Genomic DNA, 22,742 nt, shown 5'->3' on the forward strand with positions numbered 1-22,742 from the left:
CCAACATCCCAGGAAGGGATAAAAGGGGACCCGGGGATGGGGGGGGGGGGAGGTAGCGGTGGTGGCCGTGGCAGGCGGGGGACAAGGATGCTGAGCTCCTGGGTGCTGAGTTCCTGGGTGCTGGTGCTGGTGGCGCTGGGGGGGGGGTGCGCCCTCCCCGCCCCGGCCCCCCTCGCCTACACCCAGGCGCTGGCTCAGGCCGTGGATTCCTACAACCAGCGCCCCGAGGTGCAGAACGCCTTCAGGCTGCTCAGCGCCGACCCCGAGCCCGCCCCGGTGAGTGTGGACCCACTCGTGACGAGGGGGGTGGGCTGTTTTTTTTTTCTGTTTTTTTGTTTTTTTTTATTTTATTCCCCCCACCCACTCGTGACCCCGCAGGGCGTCGAGCTGAGCACGCTGCGGGGACTCAACTTCAGCATGATGGAGACAGAGTGCGCCCCGAGCGCCGGGGTGAACCCCGACGACTGCGACTTCAAGGAGAACGGGGTGAGGATGAGGATGGGGGGGGGGGGGGTGTGACACCGTGGGGGTGGGGGGGGAGCTGGGTGTCATCGCTGGGGCTCCCCTGGGTGACACTGGGTGTCATTGTCCCCCACCCCACCCACCCAGGTCATCAAGGAGTGCTCGGGGCCGGTGCAGTTCCTGCAGAGCTCCCCCGAGATCGACCTGCGCTGCACCGACGCCTCCTCCAACGTGAGTGGGGGGGGGGGGGGTCCCAGGGGGGCAGCACCCACCCCCCACCTCCCCCCCCCCCCCCCGGGCACCCACTGGTCGTGGGTGGGAGCACCCATGGGTGGGGTGTTGGTGTCGCCCCCTCCTGCCCCTCGGAAGGGACAATCCTGACCACGACGGCTCCAACCCGCTGGGGGGGCGGGATCCTGGGGCACCCGTGGGGTGCTGGGTGCTGGGTACAGGTCCTGAGTGGGGTTCCCTGGTGTGGGCTCTTGGGCATGGGGGGTGCTGGGTGGGGTCCCCAGTGGGGGCTTCTGGGCGTGGGGTCCCAGTTGGGGGGTCCTGGGTGTGGGGTCCCAGTTGGGGGGTCCTGAGTGGGATCCCAGTTGGGGGGTCCTGGGTGGGGGTCCCAGTTGGGGGGTCCTGAGTGGGATCCCAGTTGGGGGGTGCTGGGTGGGGTCCCCAGGGAGAGCTCCTGCGTGTGGGGGTCCCAGTCTGGGGGGTCCTGAGTGGGGTCCCAATTGGAGGGTGCTGGGTGGGGTCCCAGTTGGGGGGTCCTGAGTGGGGTCCCCAGTGCGGATTCCTGGGTGTGGGGTCCCAGTTGGGGGGTGCTGGGTGGATTCCCATTTGGGAGGTCCTGAGTGGGGTCCCAGTTGGGGGTTCCTGGGTGTAGGGTCCCGGTTGGGTGGGTCCTGAGTGGTGTCCCAGCTGGGGGGGGGTGCTGGGTGGGGTCCCCAGTGTGGTCTCTGGGGTGTGGGGTCCCAGTCTGGGGGTTCCTGAGTGGGGTCCCAGTTTAGGGGGTCCTAGTGGGGTCCTAGTTGAGGGGTCCCGAGTGGGGTCCTGGGTGTGGGGTCCCACGGGTGGTTCCTAAGTGGTGCCCCAGCTGGGGGGGTGCTGGGCGGGGTCCCAGTTGGGGGGTGCTGGGTGCAGGGCGCTGGGTGGGGGAGGAACCTGGGTGCAGGGTCTCAGGTGTGGGGTCCCCCAGGTGGGGACCTGGGTGGATACTCCTGGGTGGGGGGGTCCCCAGCAGCCCCACCCCCCCCCCACCCCGGTGACCCCCACTGTCCCTTTGGCAGCCGGTTCTTGTCCAGCGGGGCCGGTTCGGGCGTTTCTTGGGCAGAATCCGGCGTTTTCGACCCCGAATCAGCTTCAGCATCCACGCCAGGGGCAGCGTCCGCTTGGGCTGAGCCAATAAAGGGGCCGTCGTGAGGGAGCCTGGCTCCTGGCTGATTTTTGGGGTGCAGGGAGGATTGGGGGGGGGGGGAGGAAGGGGAAACTGAGGCACAGCGGTGAGGGGCTCCTCCCCTGTCACCTCCCCCACCCGTGGGGTCAGGGGCTCGGCCCTGAGGGGACGTGGGGTCATCCCTGGGGAGCCCTCAGGGCACCTCCACTCCCCCCCCAAAAATAAAAAGCAGCTGGTCACGTCACACACACACCCCCCCCACACCCCCCCCATGGCATCATCCCCCCTGGGGGGACCCCACAACTGGCGCAGGCTCCTGGGGGACCCTCTGGTCTCCGAGGGGTTTTGGGGTGCAGTGGGGGACCCAGCCCCGGGGGTCCCCGCACGAGGCCAGTGCCAGGATGAGGCCCCGGGGGGGAGCTGACCCTGCTTCCCCCCCCCCCCCCCCCCCCCCCCAGGGACCCTCCGGATCAGCATCTCCCCCACCCAGTCCTGGGGGGTGGGTGGGGGGAGGTGACAACGGGGTGGTGGCACCCATCAGGGAGAGGTGGCACCCATCAGGGAGAGGTGGCACCCATCCCCGGGTGCCTGGGGCCAGCCCAAGGGGGAGCAGCTCACCCCACACCCTTAAACCCCCCCCCCAAGGTTCTGGTGTCCCCCCCAGCGTCCCTATGGGGACATGGGGGGACCCGAGCAGTGTCACAGTGTCACCCCCCCCCCCCCTCCAGCACCCAGGAGCTCAGCACCCTCGTCCCCAATCCTGGGAGCCCCTTGGCTGGGTGTTTGGGGGGGGGGGGTGTTGCGGGATGGGGACCGTCCCCACGTCCCCGGGGATGGTGGGGGGGGGGGACATGACACGGCGGCGCAGGGACCCGCGGTGACACCGAGAGCGCGGCGGGGAATGTTTATTTTAAGCAGAGCGCCCGGGCGGGGGGCACAGGGAGAGCTGGGGGGGGGGGACACACACACACACACACGGTGTCACCCGCTCAGGGTTTGGGGGGGTTGAGGTCGAGTTTGTCCCGGATCCAGATCTTGCCGCACTGGATGAAACCCCCGAAACGCTCCTTGATCCGGGTGAAAAAATCCGAGAGTCTGGATTTCCCGAAACGGCCGAACTGGGAGGAGAAGCAACTGGTGTCAAACCTCGAGGGGACCGGGGAGGGGGTGACGTGTGTGTGTGTGTCGTCCCCCCCCCCCCGGCCACCAGGGAGGGGCCGGCGCCGGTTTTGGGCCCCTTCTTACCGCGTTGGGCACCTTGTCGCAGGACAGCTCGACCGTGGGCTGCTGCTGCTCGAGGAAGACGAAGCCCCGGCACCAACTCACCGCCTGCGAGGAAGAGGAGGCTGAGAAAAACCCGGACCTTTCCCCGTGCCTCAGTTTCCCCAGCGCCTGCTCCCCGCTGGGGAACGCTCACCCCGAGCCAGCGGCTCTTGCAGGCGGCGGTGGCCGTCCCCGGGGCTCGGCATGAGGTCTCCTCGACGGTGAAGCTCAGCTCCTGCCGGTGCTGCAGTCCCGCGGGCTGGGAGAGGACACAGGACCCATCAAACCCCCCAACACTCAGCCCCAAAACGGGCCGGATCCAGCCCCGTGAGGGGCCACATCCAGCCTGGACTCAGCCTTAACTTAGGTGGGCTCCATCCCTACAAAGGGGTTGGACTCAGCCTCAAAACGAGCCGGATTCAGCCCCACGCTCCCAAAAAAAACAAAACAAAACAAAACAAAAAGGGCCGTATCCTGCTCCAGGGATGAAGGAGCTCAGCACTCACCCAGCCGGGCCGGGGCTGGGCCTCCCGGAGCCGCAGGACGTAAGGACTGACGGACCTGGCGTTGAGCAGCTCCACGGCCGCCGAGACGACGTCGCCGTAAGCCACCGCCGGCGGGACGGACGCCGCCGTGGGTCCATCCGGCGTCGGCGCGGTGGCTTTGGCCGACCCCAGCAGCAGCAGAAGCGACGCCAGCACCCCCCGGCGCGGCCTCATCCTGCTCCCCAACCCCCTGCTCCAGCACCCGCCGCGCCGGGGACCCCTTTTTATAGGAGCTGCCGCGGGCTTCCCCGCCCCGCGCCGACGGGAAATTCCCGGCGGCGGGCCGAATCCGGCCGGGAGCTGAGTCCGTTCCCCAGAGCGGTTGTCCCAGCCTGGTGCTGCCGGTCACCTCTGGGGTTCAAGAAACCGGGGTGCTGAGCAAGGCGCGCCCCCGAGGTGACCCCCGAAAGAGCCGAACCTGGGTTCGTAGGGTGACACCACGTTGGGCTCCTCGCCCCCGTTCTCCCACGGGGCTGGAGGGAGAAGCCGCCCTGCCCCATGGCCGGGGCTTTCCAGCCCCCCCACCCCACCCCGGGGGGGGGTGATTTATGGCTGGGCAGGGCGAAGACATCTGTCCCTGACGGCAAACGAGGTGGGTTTGACCAAACACCAGCCGTGGGAGCGGTTCGCCTTCTCCGAAGCGGAGCAGGAACCTCCAGGAGAACATCAAGAGACCCTGCCCAGAAGATGACCCACCCGCCGGCCACGCGCAGCCGAGGGGAAGCCCAAAGCCACCCAAACGGGGTTCAGAGGTCCCGGTGGGTGCAGGTCGTGGAGCTCCCAGCAGGTTGTAAATCAAGCGGGGACGAGCGCGCCCAGGTCCGAGCTGGCGGCAGGGAAGTCCCCAGGGACGGATGGTGTCGCTCACAAGAGCCGTGGGTCAGCCCGGGTTGGTCCCGGAAAGCTCCGGGTGCGACCAGGTCCAACCTTCCGCTGAGACAGGGCCCTCGGTGGGATTGTCTCCCTCCCCATCCCCGTTCATCTCGAGAAGCTCCAGCAACGGGAACTCCACCGCGTCCCCGGGGAGGTTCTTCTGGTCTCACTGTACGACTGAAGTTGAGATGAAGCCTCTCCCAGTTATCCGTTGTTGCCCCTTGTTTTTTCCACGTAGCTCCTTAAAAGCCTCCACCCTTTGAGTACTGGTCTACCGTGATGAGGCCCCCCCCCCAAAATCTTCTCCTCTCCAGGGAGAAGAGACTCAACTCCTTCAGTTTTTCCTCCTAGAGCAGGGTTCTCCAGACCTCTGAGCATCATCCTGGTCCTCCTTGGGACGCTCTCCATTCTGGCCGCGTCCTTCTTGACTTGCAGGAACCAGAACTGGACCCACCGTTCCAGGGGTGGCCTGGAGGACGGCTTCCCAAGCCCGGCGACCGAGAAGCCAACAACAAGAGGTGGTCCGCTAACAAACAAGGGCAAGCTGGTCGGAGATGAGAAGGTCAGGGGCAGCCCTGGTTGCGGTGACCACGAGATGGGTGGAACTCCAGATTCTGAGGGGTGGGAGCCGGGCAGAAAGCTGGATCTCCACTGTGGAGACTTCAGGAGAGCAGAATTTGGCCTTTTGAGGAACCTGCCTGGAACGATCCCACGGGATAGCGGCCTAGAGAGAAGCGGGGTCTGGGAGAGCTGGTTCATTGCCAAGGATCATCTTCTCCCAGACAAAGCACGGGCCATCCTGATGGCAGGAGGCTAAGAGAGGTGGTGGAAGGTCTGCGTGGATGAGCAAGGAGCTCCTGACTGAGCTCAAGGACAAGAGGGACGCGTACAAGAGGGGGAAGCCGGGGTAAGTGGAAGATGCAGACTCTGCCCAAGGGGCAGGGCTGGGTTTAAGCGAGCCAAAGCCCACCAGGGCTTGTACCCAAGGAGACAACCCAAGGTCAGGAGCCATCAGCACGGCCTGAGAATAGGCTCAACAGCCAAGCCCAGAGCGTGGTCACAGGTCCTGATGCCCTGGTGGTGTTCCCCAGAGGTCCATACTGGGGCCAGAAGCGTTGCACGTCTTCATTAACAACTGGGATGAGGGGGCAAGAGCACACCCGCAGCAGGTTGGTAGACGACACCAAACTGGGAGGAGCGGTTGATGCACCAGAGGGTCGTCCCACCACCCGGAGGGACCTCAGCAGGCTGGAGAGATGGGCCAGGAGGAACCTCGCGGGGTTCAGCAGGGACAAGCGCCACGTCCTGCGCAAGGGAGGAACAAACCCAGGCACCAGGACGGGCCCGGGCCACCCAGCAGCTCCTTGGAGAAGGTCCTGGGAGTCTTGGAGAACACAAAGATGACCGTAAGCCAACACAGGAATTGGTTGCTCAGAGGGGTTGTGGAGTCTCTGGTCTCGGAGATACCCAAAACTCAACTGGAGGTGGCCCCGGGCAACCTGCTGCGGCTGAGCCGGCTCTCGGCAGCGTCCCTGCTGGCCCTTCCATGTTCCTTCAACTTGAGGCGAGCTTTTGAGGATGGCAGATTCTTCCCAAATGTTTCAATTCTTCCAAATTCTTCAATTAAATTCCTTCCAAATTCTTCAATTCATTCCAAATTCCTCCAAAATTCCTCAATTCCTTCAAAATTCCTCCAAAATTCCTTCAAAATTCCTCCAAATTATTTCAAAATTCTTCAATTCCTTCCAAATTCCTCCAAAATTCCTTCCAAATTCCTCCAAAATTCCTTCAAAATTCTTCAATTCCTTCAAAATTCTTCAATTCCTTCAAAATTCTTCAATTCCTTCCAAATTCCTCCAAAATTCCTTCCAAATTCTTCAATTCCTTCCAAATTCTTCAATTCCTTCCAAATTCCTCCAAAATTCCTTCCAAATTCCTCCAAATTCCTTCCAAATTCTTCAATTCTTTCCTTCTTCAGTTATATAGAAAAGTGGATTCAGGTGGGACACACAGCACCGGGGGTCCTTGCTGGGCCTCCTGCCCCTCCGTAGCACAACACCGAGGTGAACAAAGTCGGCGCATTTTATCGGAGCCAAAATCCCTCTGGATATCAGAAGGGAACATCTGGCCGAGCAGCACCCGCATCCCGTAGGGAAACGGCGCCCGATGCAAGAGCCCAGGTCCCACCCGAGGATGCACCAGGCCTCCAGAAAAAAATTTTTTGCTCCGTTTTTCCTGCAGCTCATACTCAGGATTTAACAGCCACCAAACCCAGCATCAGTGCATCCAAATATTGTTTTTAAATGTTCTGTGTAAACCTCAAGGCAGGCTCACCCCTTTCAAATTAGGCATGAAACCCCACGTGGCCATTTTGGGAACAGAAAGGGAAAATTTGGCGAGTTTTGCCTGGGGGTAACACCACACTCACACAGCCACGGCTGTTCGTCCCAAACCAACTCCCCACCTCTGACTGGGGGCGGGTAAACAACACCCCCAAAACCAAACAAAACAGGCCCCGAGCCGTGAGAAATACCCCGCTCGTAAATCACTCTCTGGCTTTATTTGACCACCACAAGATCGAGCAGCCCCTCCTCGTTCCTGGCAAACCACAGGCTTATTTGCCTTTTATCTGTTCCCACAGCCCAGCCCTGATCTGTTTGGACGCTGATACAGTGGGAAAAGAAAACACAGAGGGGTGAGGGGAGGCAGAACTCGGTTAACCTTAGCGGTGACACCCCGGCAGGTAAAGCAGGGGGCTGGGTGATCCCCCAGAGCGAGCCAGCGTGGGGGATCCACCCCCGAGAAGCCAGGCAGCTGAAGGGCAGGATTTAAGGGGGCTGGGGAGTCCCTGAGGAAGGGGAGAATGGCAGTGGGGCAGGACGGGGGAGCAGCCCCACAGGCAGAGAAGGAGCCCCAAAAAGGGCGAGCAGCCCCACAGGGAGGGGGAGCCCCAACGAGAGGGAGCAGCCCCACAGAGGGGAGCCCCAAAAAAGGGGAGCAGCCCCACAGGGGAGGAGCCCCAAAGAAGGGGTGCAGTCCCACATGGGGGGGAGCCCCAAAAAAGGGGGAGAGCGGCCCCAAAAAGGGGGGGGAGCGGCCCCAAAAAGGGGGGGAGCGGCCCCAAAAAGGGGGGGGAGCGGCCTCACAGATCGGCCGCCCCACAGAGCAGCCGCCCGGCCTCACCCCCCCCCCCCGCCTCCATCTTCCCCCCGCAGAGCCGGTCCCGCTGCTCTACAAAATGGCGGCCGGGCGGGCCCAGCCTGATCCCGCGGCCTCGCGTAGAGCCGCCCGCCGCGCTCCGGGCCCGGCCGGGCCGCCGGACGACGATGAGGATGATGATGGCGGACGGAGGATGGAGGAGGAGGAGGATGATAATGGCGGCCGCCCTTCCCCTGCCGGCGCCCTACGTAGTGACGTTGCCGGCGCGCTGCCAATAGGGAGCCGCCGCGGCGGCGCTGACGTCGGCGGCGCGGCGCCGGCGCGCATGCGCGTTGTGTCTGCGCTGCCGAGCCGGCGTGTGGCTGGGGCGGGAGAGGTCAGGGCCCGCGGCGGGAAAAACGGCCCCGGTGGGGGCGGAAAATGGTCCCGGGGGGAGAGAGCCCGGAGGGGTCTGAGGGGGAAAACGGCCCCGGGGGGCTTGAGGGGGAAGAGCCCGGGCGGGGTCTGAGGGGGAAACGGCCCCGGGGGGCTTGAGGGGGAAGAGCCCGGGCGGGGTCTGAGGGGGAAAACGGCCCCGGGGGGCTTGAGGGGGAAGAGCCCGGGCGGGGTCTGAGGGGGAAAACGGCCCCGGGGGGCTTGAGGGGGAAGAGCCCGGAGGGGGGTCTGAGGGGAAAACGGCCCCGGGGGGCTTGAGGGGGAAGAGCCCGGAGGGGGGTCTGAGGGGAAACAGTCCCGGGGGGTGTGAGGGGAAAACGGCCCCGGGGGGGGGGGGGGGGGCTGAGGGGAAACGGCTCTGGGGGGTGTGAGGGAAAACGGGGTCTTGGGGTGCAAAACGGCCCTGGGGGGTGTGAGGAGGAAGAGTTCGAGGGGAGACAGCCCTGGGGGGTGTGAGGGGAAATGGGACCGGGTGGGGGGGGAACGGCCCCGGGAGGGGTGTGAGGGGGAAAAGCCCATGGGGCTTCGAGGGGAAACGGCTCCGGGGGGGGGGAAATTGTCCCGGGGAAAGGGGGAAATGGCCCTGGGGGTGTGAGGGGGAAGAGCCCCGGGGACTTAAAGGGGAGACCTGGGGGGGGGGGGGTGGGGGAACAGCCCCCGGGGGGAAAAACGGGACAGGGGGTGTGAGGGGGAAGCGCCCAGGGGGCTCTCGAGGGGAAACAACCCAGGGGAGGAGGTGTGGGCCCCTGGGGGGCTTTGAGGGGGAAGAGCCCTGGAGAAAACAGCCCAGGGAAGTGTGTGCTGGGCCTGGGGGGGGTCTGAGGGGAATAGCTCCAGGGGTGGGGGGGCTGCGAGGGGAAACAGCCTGGAGGAATGTGGGGTGGGTGCAGGAGGCTTTGAGGGGGGAAGAGCCCGGGAGAGGAGGGCAGGATCCAGGGGGAAACAGCCCCAGGGAGGAAGGGCAGGACTGGGGGTGGATCTGAGGGGAATAGCCTCAGGGGTGGGGGGGGCCAGGGAGGAAGGAGCCCCCAGAGGATGGTGTGGGGAAACTGGGAGCGGCGGGGGGGGAAATGGGGCTGTGTCCCCTGAAGCCCAGTTGTGGCGGTGAGGAGCAGGGCGTGCTCCAGACCCACGCCGCCTCGGAGAGCCGCCCCGGGGTTCGGCGGCCCCTCAGGGGGGTCTGGTGACAGCTTAGCCCCCCACGGAGGAGAGTGTGGCCTCTTCCAGAGCGGTGTTTTGCCGGCGGGAAGCTTTTATTGCCTCTTCACATCCAGTATAGCGGGTCGAAACAGTCTTTTCCTCACAGCCGCGACCTGAAGTCAGCTGCCTCCTTTTTACCTCTGACGTCCTCCGGCTCCTAAAAGGTTTCTTTTCCTTCCGTAGCGTTCCCGAAATGTGGCGCTGAGCTCCAGCCTTCCACCCCCTCCTTCCTGCCCTCCACCATGGCAGTCCGTTTGGTGCGACGCTGCTGCTGGCGGCACTTCGGTGCCTTCGTCCCCGCTCCCTCGGCCGTCCCGGCTTCTCTGCTGGCGCCGGCGGGGAAGGTGGCGATGGCCAGAGCTCTGCCTCAAGCACCTTTCGCTTCGCTTCATGCTTCGAGCCCTGCCAGCTGGGCAGACGGATTCTCAGTCAAAGAGCAGGTGGAAGACAGCGGGAACCCAGAGCGCAAAGTGATCGGGGAACTGATCGAAACGGCCATGAGCCCTCAGGAACTCTTCCAGTTGAGTGAACTCCACGTTCTTAATAGTAACGAAGCCTCACTAGTAATTACTCAACTTTCCCGGCTCGCAATGGAAAAACAACTAGAAACGAAGAGCATTCTGCAAGACGGACGTTTCCAACAGCTCATCAGCATCATGGATTCCCAGGTAAGTGCTTTCCTTCCTGCAGAAGAGTTTTGGGGAAAGAATACGAGGTGGAAAGTGGCCGGTGCTCCTGGGATTGAACCGGTGTGGCTGGCTGGAACCGGCTGCTCGTTCAGGATTTTACTTTGCCTTTCCAATTAAAAAAAATGAAGTGGAGAGTGAAATTATCAGCTCTGGCCAGGATGCCTGATTATTTCTATCTAAAAGCTTTGCTTTTTGGACCAGAGACAAAACGTAGAGGTGAGATCATCCTTGTTAAATGCTGCCTTGCTCCTGTCCCCGTGAATTTTTAGCTTTTTCAGTCAGATAAAGCTGCACCTTTGCCAGTTAGTGGCAAAGACATGTCAGAGCCAAGCAGCCTGTGAGTTGTGCTGAGAGCTTGCTGGTGCCTGCAGTGCCTCACCAGGCGTCCCAGTGAATTCAACTGTGATTCTTCTCCCCGGTCATCAGCCCCGGGAGAAGCTGCTGGGTAAGATGGGGCATCTGAAGGGAACCAGTGCCCCGTGCCCGGCACGTCGTATGGTCAAGCCTCAGCAGCCCTGTTAAATCCAGCATCGTCCACTCTGGTTGGTGCTGGCCCAGCTGGCTGCTACGGAAATAGCTGCAGCTCGTGGGCCCCACGTCATGGGATCACAGGATGGTTTGGGTTGGGAGGAACCTTAAAGCCCCCCCAGTGCCACCCCCTGCCCAGGGCAGGGCCCCCTTCCCCCAGCTCAGGGGGCTCCCAGCCCCGTCCAACCTGGCCTTGAACCCTTCCAGGGAGGGGGCACCCACAGCTGCTCTGGGCACCCTGGGCCAGCGCCTCCCCCCCCGCACAGGGAACAATTTCTGCCTTAGATCTCACCTAAATCTGCCCTCTGGCAGCTTAAACCCATCCCCCCTCGTCCTACCCCCACACCCCCTGATCTAGAGTCCCCCCCCACCTTCCCTGTCCCCCCTTTAAGCCCTGGGAGGCCGCTCGAAGGTCCCCCCGGAGCCTTCTCTTCTCCAGGCTGAACCCCCCCAACTCTCTCAGCCCGGCCCCCCAGGGGAGCTGCTCCAGCCCCCCCAGCATCTCCGTGGCCTCCTCTGGCCCCGCTCGAGCAGCTCCGGGTCCTTCTGCTGTTGGGGGCCCCCGAGCTGGCCCCAGCACTGCAGGGGGGTCTCCCCAGAGCGGAGCAGAGGGGGACAATCCCCTCCCCGGCCCTGCTGCCCCCCCTGCTCTGGCTGCAGCCCAGGGCACGGGTGGGTTCTGGGCTGCCAGCGCACGGGGCTGCCTCATGTTCCATTTTACACTCACCAGCACCCCCCAAATCCTTCTCCCTCAGGCTGTTCTCAGTCCACCCATTCCCAGTCTGTGCTGGTACTGGGGGTTGCCCCGACCTGTGAACTTGCCTTGTTGAACTTGCTGCGGTTCCTGGCAGGGCTCTGGGAGTACAAGTGTTCTGCAGAAGCTTTGTATTTCTCCTGATCCATAGTCTCTGCTCCCTAGAACCTGTTGAGGGATAGCAGAGAGGTGGGATTTGTCCTGAGGTTGCCCGGTTAGCTCAGTGAAGCTGAAATGCCTCCGTGCTTCTGTATTTGGAGTGAAAGCACTGCTCCTGCAGGTCTGCATGGTCCTGTGTCGCTGTCCTCGTGGATCAAAGGGGTGCCCATGTCCCTGGGGACCCTTCAGGGAGGAAGGGATGCCCCAGAGCTGGCAGAGCCGAGCTGTCGTGCTGCACGAGCGATTCGACAAGCCAGGCAGTGTGGCTGAAGTGTAGGAAACTGCCAAGAGGGACGTGGCGTGGGATTTTGAGATTTAAAACAAGCAAACTCACTGCAAACACGATCATCCTTCTCCAACGAGCTGTCATTGCAGCCACGGTCGTAGATAACAGAATGCAGGTGGTTGCTGTGTAGGTGCAAAGGCGCTCTGATGCGAAGCAACTAAAATTAATCGGCCTGTAACGTCCTTGTGTTGACAAGCCAGAGATTTTGAACAGAATAACCCAGGGCAAATCGCGAGTTCTGCTCGCTTCTCAGCTGCATCCCGGCCTGTGGTTTTTCAGTTTTTCACAGAGCACCCTGGCAGCGCTCAGGTGGTTCGTGTGCCCGAGGTGCCGAACCATTTCTGAGCAGCGCTTTAGGAATTTGCTGTGCTGGTGGAAGTGCTGGAGTCTGGACAGGCCAGAGAGTTAAAGCCTCTGTTTGCCCAAACCCGTGTGGTCCCTCCTGGCCCGAGCTTCAGCGTCTTGGCGGCACTGCCTCGCTTGCCTCCTGCACGGCCACTCCGAGAAGCAACTCCTTGTTTCTGAAATCATTTTGTAACGTCGGGATGTTCTGTCAGGCAGGCGCTGTGCTCTGTACCGGGGCGGCTGGCGCAGTCATGCTCACTGAAAGGCTCATCAGAACCCACGTTGCGCTAAGGACAGCGTTTGTTTTTATAGAAATCTGGAGAGCTTTCAGGCTGGAATTGCCTTTTAGTGCTTCGCAGCCGTGGCAGAACACAGCTGGGGAAGCTCGGGCTGGAAACAACAAGGTTTTCATTTGCTGGAGTAGCTGAAAGCAGGAAGACCGATCGCTGGTGGAAAACCACGAGCTCCACCTCGCATCGGGGCCGCCGGTGGGAACGCAGCCGGCGGTGGCCCAGCAGAGAAGTTCAGTGGGCAGAGTGTGGCACTGGGCAAGTCCTGGTGCTCCCAGCAGCCCATGGGATTTGAGCCCAGCCTCTTTTTCGGAGAGAAATTGGAGCTTTTAGGATACATTGCATCTGACCCGAGGTGCTGAGGCAAGTTGGGGTCCTGTGGCATTGCCCCCGAGACCCTCAACGTCCTGCCCCTGAATTATCAGTCTTTCCCACTGCTCTTCGTTTTACCAGCCACACCACAAAGAAGCTTAAGTGCTTCCAGAGAAGCATAAAGTCTAGTTAAACATTCCACCCAGCTGGTAGGAAATCTGTGTAACTTCCTTCTCTGAGGCAGGGAATGTTCAGCAGCTATATGGCAGCTCTGTAAGCGACGTGCAGTTACCTCGCGAGGTTCTTTTGTGCCTCAGGCTCAGTGGGTGGTTTTTGGCTTGTGGCACAGGCATTGAGGTTCCCCTTCTCCACCCTGTATCTGACTGCACGAGCTACACCTGTGAGGAGGAGCCGAGGCCTCGGGTTGTGGTGGGGGACTCATTTGCTTCCCCTCGACGCTGCATAGCTCTTTCTGTAGAGACAGAGCCTTGCCTGGTGTTGGGCGTGACCAGCAACTGAATATTCTTGTGTTGTCTCATCACCACCTTTCTCTTATTTCCCTCTGCTGCCCAGATTTCTCAGGTGTGGAATAACACCTTGGTGAACCTCCTGAAGAGCCTCTACTCCCTGGGGGTGGACAGCAACAGGAGGGAGATGCAGTCGGTGGAGCAGGAGGTGCTGTGGAGGCTGCGGCGCCTCACCTTCAGGCAGCTTGCCTCCCTGGCGGAGTTCTTGGCGGTCAGGCAGGGGAAGGAGAGCAAACTGCTGAACGAAGTCATCAAGAAGCTGGAGCTGCGCTGGACGGAGATCGAGGGCACCCGATCCGTGGTGATGCTGATGGGCAAGGTCGGGCACATCTCCCCGGCTCTGATGGACCGGCTGGAGGACAAGGTAAGGGCTTGGGCTCTCCTTCCACCACCCTTCCCTTCAGACAGGCCACCTCCCGCTGGTGACAACAGCAGGAGGGCCCTGTCCCCTTCAACCCTGCGTGGGAACATTAACTCCGCGCCAGCTGCTGCTCCAGGGTGCTTACAGCTTGCTGTTCAAGCACCTTCCCGCGCACGGGTGCTTCTAAGAAGGGGTTCACATCTGAGGAGCCACGTCGACGCAGGGAGTTTGTGCTCACCAGTCCCTTCCCAGCTCATAGGGGTGTAGTCTGTGCTGCTGGAAGGTGGGAGCTGATGCGTCGTACTTCGCAGCTGCGGCAGGTTAGCAGAGAACAGGCTCGAATTTCCTGAGCTCAGCTGACAAGCCGTAACTTACAGCTGCCAAAAATCATCGTCCTTTGCTTCTCTGTACAAGCCAGGCTGTGAGGGGAGCTGGAACAAGGAGCGTCCGTGCTGTTCTCGCCTTCTGGCTGCCTCTGGGCACTGGTCAGCTCCAAAGGGGACGGGTCTGTCCCCTCCAGTGCTCAGTGGGTCCCTGTTTCTGTCTCTCCTGGGAGTCAGGAAGTGTCCTTTGGGTCAGAGCCCCGACTGCAGCTGCGTCAAATTCAGTCCTCGTCCAGCCCGTGCTGGGGACTGGCCAAACAGCTGCTACAGTGATATCTGTAGCTTACGAGCCCCACTGTCCCTCTCCCTTGACCCTGGGGATAAATAAATGCTCCAGACACTGGCGTGTGACGAGGCAGAACGCTGTAGCTGTGCCTGACGGGGTTATCAGTCGATGCCAAGTTTGAATGAACGATGTCGGGTAGCTCCTGCCATATGCCATGGCGCATCTCGCTCCGTAGGAAAAAAAAAAAAGAAAAAAAAAGAAAAAAAAAATCTGCATCTGCACCTCGCTTTGTGCTTTCCCTTTACCTCCCTGCTCAAAACGTTTCTTGGCAGGCTCTGGAGCTTGCTGAACAGTTCAACCCCAACGACATCCGGAAGATAACGCTGGCTCTAGCCTACCAGAACCGGCGCTGCGTCCCGCTGCTCCGAGCCTTGTCCTACCACCTGATCCAGAAGCATTCTGAGCTCAGCCTCAACGTCCTGACGGACCTGATCTTCGCCTATGGTAAGCGGCTCGGTTCTCTTGGGACCTGCTGGACATCATGAGTGGGAACAGCTCATTTTGGGCACTCGAGCGGGGTTTTGAGAGCGCTGCCACCACGGCCAGATGAAGGAGAGAGGCTGGGAGGGTTATTAGGCTGGACCTAACATACCTAGCCTAGGTAGCTAGTGAGCCAGGATCCCCCAAACAGCCCCAAATCCTCTCTCCCCTCCTCCCGTGGCTGTGGGTTTCTTGGGGAGCCCCAGCCTCCGTTTTCTCGCTCGTGAAACGCAGGAGGGCTGCGCAGCAGCCCTGGGGAGAGCTGGACTTTTTACGTGGGGACAGTGACACTTAAAATACTGGATTTCTTTCCACACGAGGTGTCCTAGTGACAAATTAACGATGATTTGAGCAGCGCCGGGTGCTGAATTCATACTCTTCAGCGGGTGAAGTGCTACAAGTACCCGTAGAAGCGCTGGCAAACGCTTGGGGAGGGGGGAATAGTGACGTTCCTGGCCACAGGGAAGACCAGAGCCACCAGATACTTGACGGTGACAGAACCTGGTGCGAAACAGCTCTATTAACAGCAGAGTAGCACTAATTAATAATTTCCTTAGTTCCATGGCTCCTCTTTTCACGCAGTGTTGCGTTATCCTCTTTTCCTCATCCTTGTTGGTAGCCAGTGGGAAGCCCAGAGGAGGAGGGGAGAAGGGAGCCGAGGAGGGGCTTTGCTTCAGTTGATTGTCCAGCTTTGGGTGGTGGGAGCAGCTCTTCTGACAACCACTGTGGCCAGGACAGTCTTTGTAGGTTAGCTCTCCTCTCGGAATAAAGAACTAACTCCAGTACACCTGGCTTTGGAGGGAGCTCTGCTTCTTTTGTTGATGTTGCCGGCGTACTTACTGTGAAGTTGAATCTGGAACGAGTTTCAAAGAGGGTGGTGGGTGCTCCGTGTCAGAACCTCCAAACCCGCGCTGCGCGCCTTCTCAGAGGCAGGGCTGTAGGTGCTCCGGCTCAGGAAGCCGGTATATATGGGCTCGGGTTGTACACGGAGCAAATAATCCAGCAGTCCCTTGGCTTTAAAAACCTATAAAGTGGTCAACTACACCGGCTGGAGGTGGTTTGGGAGCGAGACCGGCTCTCGCAGGCTCCGGCGGCCGCTGCGGTGGAGACGCGGCGCCGTTTCTCTTCGGTGCTTGGCACCGCCACGGCGTTGCGTCGGGATGCTTCGAACCTGCCGTTGCCCCTCTCTGAGGGGGACTGTCCCCTCCTGGCTGGTCCACACTCGACCCGAGCCCCTCTGGGGCTTGGTGCTGCCGGTTGCTGATCGTTGTTGCTCTCTGGTTCCTCAGCCGGGGTGAGGTTCCCGGTAGCCTTAACGAGACCGGGGTCTGTAGATGGAGCCACTGGGGCTGAAAAATCTGCTGCCAGCGCTGGGTGGAGGCTGGAGCCGTGAGCTGGCGCTGGGCTGGGAGCTGGTGGGTACAGCAGGACTTGGGCTGACCCCAAAGGATGGGGCCGAGGCGACACCAGGCTCCGAGCCCCCTCTTCTCCTAACGGACAGCTTTGTGCTCCCACTTGTGCCGCCGCCGCCCTGTCCAGGCACGGCTCCCGTACCAGCTCCTTGTAAGTGGCTGCCGCTTTCTCTTTGCTCCTTTAAGGAAAACTGAATTTCCACCAGCCCCAGGTCTTCCAGAAGATAGCCACCGACCTGCACCCCCACGTTTTCACCATGACGCCCGTCGAGGTGACGCGCTGCATCAGATCCTTCTCCCTCCTCAAGTGGCTCAGCCTGCCGCTGTTTGAGGCCATCGCACAGGTGAGGAGGAGGAGGTTTGGGGGGGGGGAGGCTGGGAGGCCCCCATTGGCACCACTATGACTGTGATCCACCCCAGTTCCCCACCCTCACCTCTCCGGAGGTGCTCTCTGTGCCCCTGTTTTCCCTACCCAGCCGGCGACCGTAATCGAGTCTGACAGGACTCGCTGTTCATCCTCTGCTAAACTCAGCTCCAGGCATCCGTGCTCAGCTCCTCCTGAGCTCCCCTCCCCAGCTCTGCCCCAGTTTATGCGCCTGCACTTCTGCATCCTTACTGGAATATTACAGAGCTTCCACTCGCAGCTTTCCCTCGTGCCAAGATAAAATCCCAGGGGAGCACTAGAAGAGCTTTTGCTCGCGTTTTCCCATCTTGCCACGGGGCTGGATGCATCCTTGGCTGACATTGTCAATCTTTTACTGTCTGTACTCATACAGGACAGGCCTAAATCTCTGTTTTTTCCCCCTATATCTTCCAGTACGCCCTGGACAACACCAAGCAGCTGTCAGTCGCCCATCTGTGCAGTATCATCCTGTCTTTTGCTCGCCTGAACTTCCAGCCCAGCAACAGCGAGGACTTTTTCAACATGGTAACCTTCCTCTTTTCCCCCCCTCTTCATCAACCTTCCTCCCTAGTCAGCAGGAAGGCTGCTGGTCTAGCACATCCCCGCGTGAAAGCGCCCGTCGGGTGGCTCGAGCCGGCTTTACACGGTGTGAGAAAAGGGAAGGGGTTGCCCCGAGTTTAGACCAGGCTTAAAAATCCTCCCGGCGCTCCCCTGGCTGCGGTAGCCGAGCCGGTTAGTCCGTGACCACCTCACATCCCCACGGGCTCGCTTTCCTCGCAGACACCAGCAGCGTGTGGGTGTTCCTGTGCCCTCCTGAACTCCCAATTGCCGTAATTAACTCTTTATAACGAGGCCGGGGGTGTCGATGGCTGCACGCCCGTTCCTGGCAGAGCTGTGTGACTCTCCTAGCCGAGCCAAACCCTCGGTTTGGTAGTGCTGAGGCTGCTCCTGGGGCTCGGGGCTGTTGAGATGGTTAGAGGCTGTCCCAGGCACACGTGCTCGCGTGGCTTCCTGCCTGGGGGGGGGGGGGGGGTAGGTTGCCACATCTCAGGGCGAGGAGCAGAGGGGGAGCCTCCGGCGTGGTTTAGCAGGAGGCTGGGGGGAGGTTGAGCGAGGGGCAGGCACCGTCCTTGGCGTCCCTCCCGCCTTCCCCAGCTCGCCGAGGCGGCCCGGCTGGCCCTCTGAAGCAGAGGAGGATGTCACCTTGACCTCCCTGGGGGGGGGGGACACAGATTTGTGCTGCCGATTGCCAGAGTTGCTGAGCAAGCAGCCACCGGCCGAGCGCCCGGCAGAGGGAGCGTGGCCGGCCCAGCCCCACCTGCGATGCGCAGCCGAGGAGGGAGAGCACCCAGATATGGGCGCTTCTGATCAGCGGGACCCCCCAGGGCACCCTGTCCCCCCTTGGCCAACCCAATCCAGGGAGCAAAGGATCTCCCTGGGTGGGGAAGTAGCATCCAGGGCTCTGGATTCCCCCTGCCAGCATTAATCGTGGTCACCATGACAGGGGATTTTGTAGCAAGTGCAGAACTACCCGTTTTTGGAGGCGTTGCTAAAAAGCTCTCCGGGTTTAACGGGAGAAATCCCTGCAAGGGTGCAGAGCTCCAGGCTCTTGCTGCGATTCCTGGGCACCCCCCCCCCCCCCCCCAGAGCCTCAGACCCCTCCGGTTCCCTTCCCGGCAGGATTTAGTTGCAGATCCTGAAGGAGGTTATCGCCTCCAGCCCTCCCTTTTTTCAGAAAAGGGGAAGGCTGCGGCCCCGTGGCTGCTGCATGTTGCTGCCGGGCTTTCTGCACCCTGGGCCAGCAAAACGCAGCTGCAGGGTCGGGGGGTGAGAGCAATCTTCAAATCTCCCCGCTGCAGATAGCCCCAGGGGAGAAGCACTGCTGCAGAGGTGGCGCACCGTAACGCCTCGGGGATCTGTTGAGCTGCCAGACCCCCCCCCCACCCCCCCACCCCCCCTGTGTGTGTGTGTTGAGCTCGGGATGGAGGCGTCGGCAGCGCCGACCTGAGCTGAACCCGTTTGGTTTTCCTCTCCTCAGGTCCACGAGGAGCTGCAGGGCCAGCTGGCCAGCCTGGAGCCTCACCTCCTCACCGACCTGGTGTGGTCGCTCTGCGTGCTGCAGCAGGCCAAGGCTCCCTACCTGCACCGAGTGCTGGCGCCCGACTTCCACGCTTGGATCCGAGGTGAGGCGGGCGTCTGTGCCGCCGGGGACTGAGAACCTCAGACCCGGGGAAAGTGGGGGGGGACAGCAGCTTGGGGACACTGAGCCTGGTCCCTCTAAATTGCAGTTAACGGGTTGTTAACCAGGAGGGAATCGATCTCGCTGGGAGCGGCTGTAACAGATTTCCCACCCCCAGCCTCCCCTGCAGCTCTGTGCAGGGTGCCCCCCGGGCAAGGGGAGCTCAGGGCAACAGCACTAAGAGACTTGGGCTAGTGATTGCCACGGGCTCCGGTAGCCCCCCCTTCAGGCTGTGGATTTGGGCCTGTGCGCAGTGCGGGGAGAAGGAGAACAAGACAGTGATGGCGAAGGGGGGATCCGCTCGAGCCTTCCCTGTGCTCTCCTCCCCGGGTCCTGCCCAGCCCGGAGCTGAACGTGGAGCTGTGCCCGTAGGGTTGAACCCCAGCGGGGTGACACGTTGCCCTCCCCCCTCCCAAACCGCAGCCCGCTCGCTGCTCCGCCCCGGCGTTTCCCTCAAGAAGAAACGAGAAGGTTTATTGTTTCCTGACCCAAAACAGCGAGGTGCAGCCCCGTCAAAGTCCGTCCCTCCCTCCTCCGTGGCGGGGGGCTGCAGTCCAGGAGCCCCCTTGTCCCCTCCGGTGGGACCTTGGGGATAAAGTCACACCACAGACACCGAGGGGGCTGTCCTCTCCTAACGAGGGCCCTGTGCTCGGGGTGGTTTCCCACCGCCGCCGGCGCGAGGCCGCTGGGGGGGCCAGCAGGCAGGGATCCATCCCAGGGCGGGGATCCGGAATGAGGAATCCCAGTCGGAGAAGGGACGGAGGCCACGGGATGAAGAGCCCAGCCCCGCCGTGCGCGGGGGCTTCGGGCTGCACCTCGAGCTCTGCTCCTCTCCTCCCGCCAGGCGACCGGTCCCTCAAAGCTCAGAATTTACGCCTGAAGCTCGTCCACATCAACGCTGCCGCCAAGCTGGAAAGCCCCGGCTACCGGGGCCCGTTCCTGCCGGCGGAGATGCTGAGCCCCGCGGAGCCGGCGGGGGAGAAGGTGGTGACCCAGCTGCAGAGCAGCCTGCGGGAAGCGTTGGCGGGGGTGCTGGGGAGCCGGGACAACGGGCGCCTCGACGTACGCACCGTCTACGGCTGGCAGATCGGTGAGCGCGTCCCCCGTGGGAGGGAATTCAACTTGGAGGGGGGGCGCACACACACACACACACAGACACACACACACACACACGGACTTGGGGGGCAGCTACCGGGCTTCACCACCCACCCACCCCTTCATTCTTCAGCCTCACGCCCCTCTGCTTCCTCAGCGCAGCCGCTGTTCCCATCTCCTCCCACAACTTCCTTCTCGAGGCAGAGCAGGAACGCCAGCCCCCCCCCCCCCCCCCCCCCCCGGCTTGGCTTGTGGGCAGCAGGTGGAGGAGGAAAACCTTTCTCCCTCCCGCAGCCAAGCGGAGCTGAGGGGGGGGGGTGTGGAAAGCTCTGCCCTCCCCTCCCCTCCTGCCCCCCCCCGGCTCCCCCCCGCTCTCCTGCAGCCCCGTCAAATTCGGTCTCTGCCTCCTCCGTGGCGGGGACCGGCCAACCGGCTGCCACAGCAAGTTCGGTGGTCCACGAGCCCCACGTCCCCCTTCCTGTGGGATGCTGGGGGGGTGAGAATGTCACGGACACGTTTTCTGCCTGAGGAGATTTTTGGGAAGCGGGCCCTGCCCTTCGGCGCCGCGAGGAGAGGGTGCTGTACCCCGGCTGCGCGCGCAGAGCCGCTCCCCGGCTTTTTTTTTTGGGGGGGGGGGGGAGCAATGGGAGCAGCGTCCGGGTGGGTCTCGGGAGTCTTTGCGTTCCTTCCTCTCCGTGCAGACGCCGAGATGGTGGTGAACAGCGAAAATAAACCTCTCCCCTTGAAGGACTTTGCTGCTCCCCATCTGCTCCGCTCCGAAGGGACGAAGCCGCTGCCGCCGGGCGCCAGGAGGTGGGTTTGGGCTCGGCTGTGCCCCACGGCGCGGGCAGGAGCTCGTGGGGAGAGGGAGAGGGGACAGATCTTGGGTGCTTCAAACCTCCCCGGTGATTTGTGTACCGAGGAAGCCGTGTCCCCCCCCTCTCTTGGGAGCAGGACAGAAACGGGGGTAGGGCTGCGGGGGGGGGGTGTGTGTCATGTTTTGCAGCTGGGGGTGCTCACCCCAGGAGCCGGACGCCGGTCGTGGCAATGATTTTTCTCTCCAAAAAGAGCTTCTGCCACGGAGCCCGCCTGGCTGCGCGGGGCCCTGGGGACTGAGCTGCCTCCTCCCTGCCTGGAAAAAAAAAAAAAATAAATAAACAAACGGCGTCGAGCCGCTCTGCCGGTGGCTCGGAGGAGGGATAACGGCTCCAACGGCCGGAGAAATCCGCGTCCCGCTGGCCGGGGGGGCAGAGCTGGAGCTGCCGGCTCCCACGAGCCTCACGGCTGGGCCCCCCCCCCTACTCTGTCCCCCCCCCCCCCCTTCCAGGGTCGCTTTCCTCCGGTGGGAATTCCCCAATTTCAGCAACAGGAGCAAGGACCTGCTGGGTCGCTACGTCATGGCCCGGCGCCACATCCAGGCGGCCGGCTTCCTCGTGGTGGACGTGAGTAGCTGCGGGGAGAGGAAGGGTTGGTGTGTGTGTCTCTCATTCCACAAAGCAGACGCCTTTTTTTTTGGGGGGGGTTACCACCCTCCTCCTCGCTCCCCTCGCCTTCCCCCCCCCCCAGCTGGCTTCGGGGTGGGACAGAGCCTCAGCTCCGCGCCGCCCCCGTGGATTAGCCGCCGCGATCCCCTCCAGGCAAGCCCGGAGGTGACAAAGGATGAGGTTTTAGGGCGCTGATCCCCCTGCTCACCTCGTTCTTTAGCTCCCCGGAGGTAATTCCCCCGGCTTGCGAGGGAGGAGGAAGGTCGGTGGCTCCTTTCGGGGGGGGGGGGTGGCAGGGCCACGTGTCCCACGGTGGCCTCGTCACCCCCAGCCCGTCCCCGCGCTTCCCCAGATTCTCCCCCCTCCCGGCCGGGTTGGAGGGTTTTCCCTGCGGAATTTCTCCCCTCCCCGGCGGGGAGGCTCGGGGACAGGAGGAGGAGGAGGAAGAGGAGGAGCAGCTTCAGCCTTGCCCGCTGCTAAATATATCAGCAGGGGTGGGTGGCGGGATCCCCCCCCAGACGGGGCTGCTCCCTCCCACCGGGAAGAAGCGGCGTCCCGGCTCCGCTGTTTTGAGGGGAGGGCTGTGCTCTCAAACCCTTGCCCGAGCTGCGTGCCCCGCTCCTGTCACCAAATCCGCCCCCCCCCCCAATAAATATTTTTGTTGTTCCCCCCCCCCCAAATATTTTGCCCGCCCCGCGGGAGGCCGTGCGCGTCCCGGCTGCTGACAGAAGCCCGTTGTTCGGCGGTGGTGACGCGGGCTAATTTGGGGACAGGCTTTTAATTGTCTGCGCTCGGGTCCCCCGCCTTCATCCATTCCCCCCCCCCCCCCAAAAAAAAAAAAAAAAACCAACAACTCATCCCAATTTGAGGGGGGGGGGGGTTCCCCCCTTTCTGTCACCGTGGGGATCAACCCCGCCCTGCCTGCGCCACGGGGAGCAAAAGGGGTTGGGCACCCCACGGGTTTTTGGGGGGGACACACACACGCCGCTGTGCATCTCTGGGTTCTAAAGGGGGGGGGGTGTGTGTGTTTCTCCTTTCTCTCCCCCCCCCCCCCTCACAGGTCCCCCACTACGAGTTCCTGGAGCTGAAGCTGGAGCGGCAGCGGGCGGCCTACCTCAAAGACAAGCTCAACAAGGTCACGGCCAAAGCGCTGGCGAGCTAACCGCGCCGGCGCCGCCCCGCCGAGCCCTGTTCCAATAAACCCGCTGCTGTACAGTGCTGCGTTTTGGGGGGGGGGGGGGGCCCCTTTGGCTTTTTTCTGGACTGGGGGGGGGGTGGGAGGGAAATAAAGAGTCACCACCCCGATGCTCGGCGGGACCCCCTTCACCGCAGCGGCGGCTCAGCTCCCGCTTTGAGCCGGGGATTAGGATTAAGAATGA

General features: G+C 62.3%; 3 protein-coding genes and 3 non-coding genes across 6 annotated transcripts; 5 read left to right on the plus strand and 1 right to left on the minus strand.

The window, feature by feature from the left end:
* The first annotated feature begins 61 nt into the window (after positions 1–61).
* LOC122154347 (cathelicidin antimicrobial peptide) lies at positions 62–1,882 on the plus strand. Its single transcript, XM_042802257.1, has 4 exons — positions 62–276; positions 379–486; positions 610–693; positions 1,749–1,882. Exons 1-4 carry the CDS (start codon positions 88–90, stop codon positions 1,857–1,859), a joined length of 492 nt encoding a protein of 163 aa, XP_042658191.1. The 5' UTR covers positions 62–87; the 3' UTR covers positions 1,860–1,882.
* Positions 1,883–2,744: 862 nt separating this feature from the next.
* Positions 2,745–3,878, minus strand: LOC116963191 (cathelicidin-B1-like). The gene is made up of 4 exons (XM_032999072.2): positions 3,625–3,878; positions 3,273–3,377; positions 3,101–3,184; positions 2,745–2,973 (listed from the first exon to the last, which is right to left on the minus strand). Exons 1-4 carry the CDS (start codon positions 3,835–3,837, stop codon positions 2,845–2,847), a joined length of 531 nt encoding a protein of 176 aa, XP_032854963.1. The 5' UTR covers positions 3,838–3,878; the 3' UTR covers positions 2,745–2,844.
* A 4,071-nt stretch (positions 3,879–7,949) lies between these two features.
* Positions 7,950–22,742, plus strand: TBRG4 (transforming growth factor beta regulator 4). Its single transcript, XM_042801750.1, has 11 exons — positions 7,950–8,071; positions 9,514–9,998; positions 13,267–13,584; positions 14,523–14,694; positions 16,329–16,486; positions 16,960–17,070; positions 18,584–18,728; positions 19,629–19,874; positions 20,581–20,692; positions 21,207–21,321; positions 22,424–22,742. The coding sequence occupies exons 2-11, from the start codon at positions 9,573–9,575 to the stop codon at positions 22,523–22,525; spliced, it is 1,905 nt and encodes a 634-aa protein (XP_042657684.1). The 5' UTR covers positions 7,950–8,071; positions 9,514–9,572; the 3' UTR covers positions 22,526–22,742.
* Positions 10,528–10,654, plus strand: LOC116963199. The gene has a single exon (XR_004408021.1). It is a non-coding gene; the product is annotated as a small nucleolar RNA SNORA5 (small nucleolar RNA).
* On the plus strand, positions 14,170–14,307 carry LOC116963198. Its single transcript, XR_004408019.1, has one exon. It is a non-coding gene; the product is annotated as a small nucleolar RNA SNORA5 (small nucleolar RNA).
* Positions 20,257–20,396, plus strand: LOC116962974. Its single transcript, XR_004407903.2, has one exon. It is a non-coding gene; the product is annotated as a small nucleolar RNA SNORA5 (small nucleolar RNA).

This window comes from Tyto alba, unplaced genomic scaffold (assembly GCF_018691265.1).
Source record: "Tyto alba isolate M040663 unplaced genomic scaffold, T.alba_DEE_v4.0 Super-Scaffold_38, whole genome shotgun sequence".
Taxonomy (NCBI): Eukaryota; Metazoa; Chordata; class Aves; order Strigiformes; family Tytonidae; genus Tyto; species Tyto alba.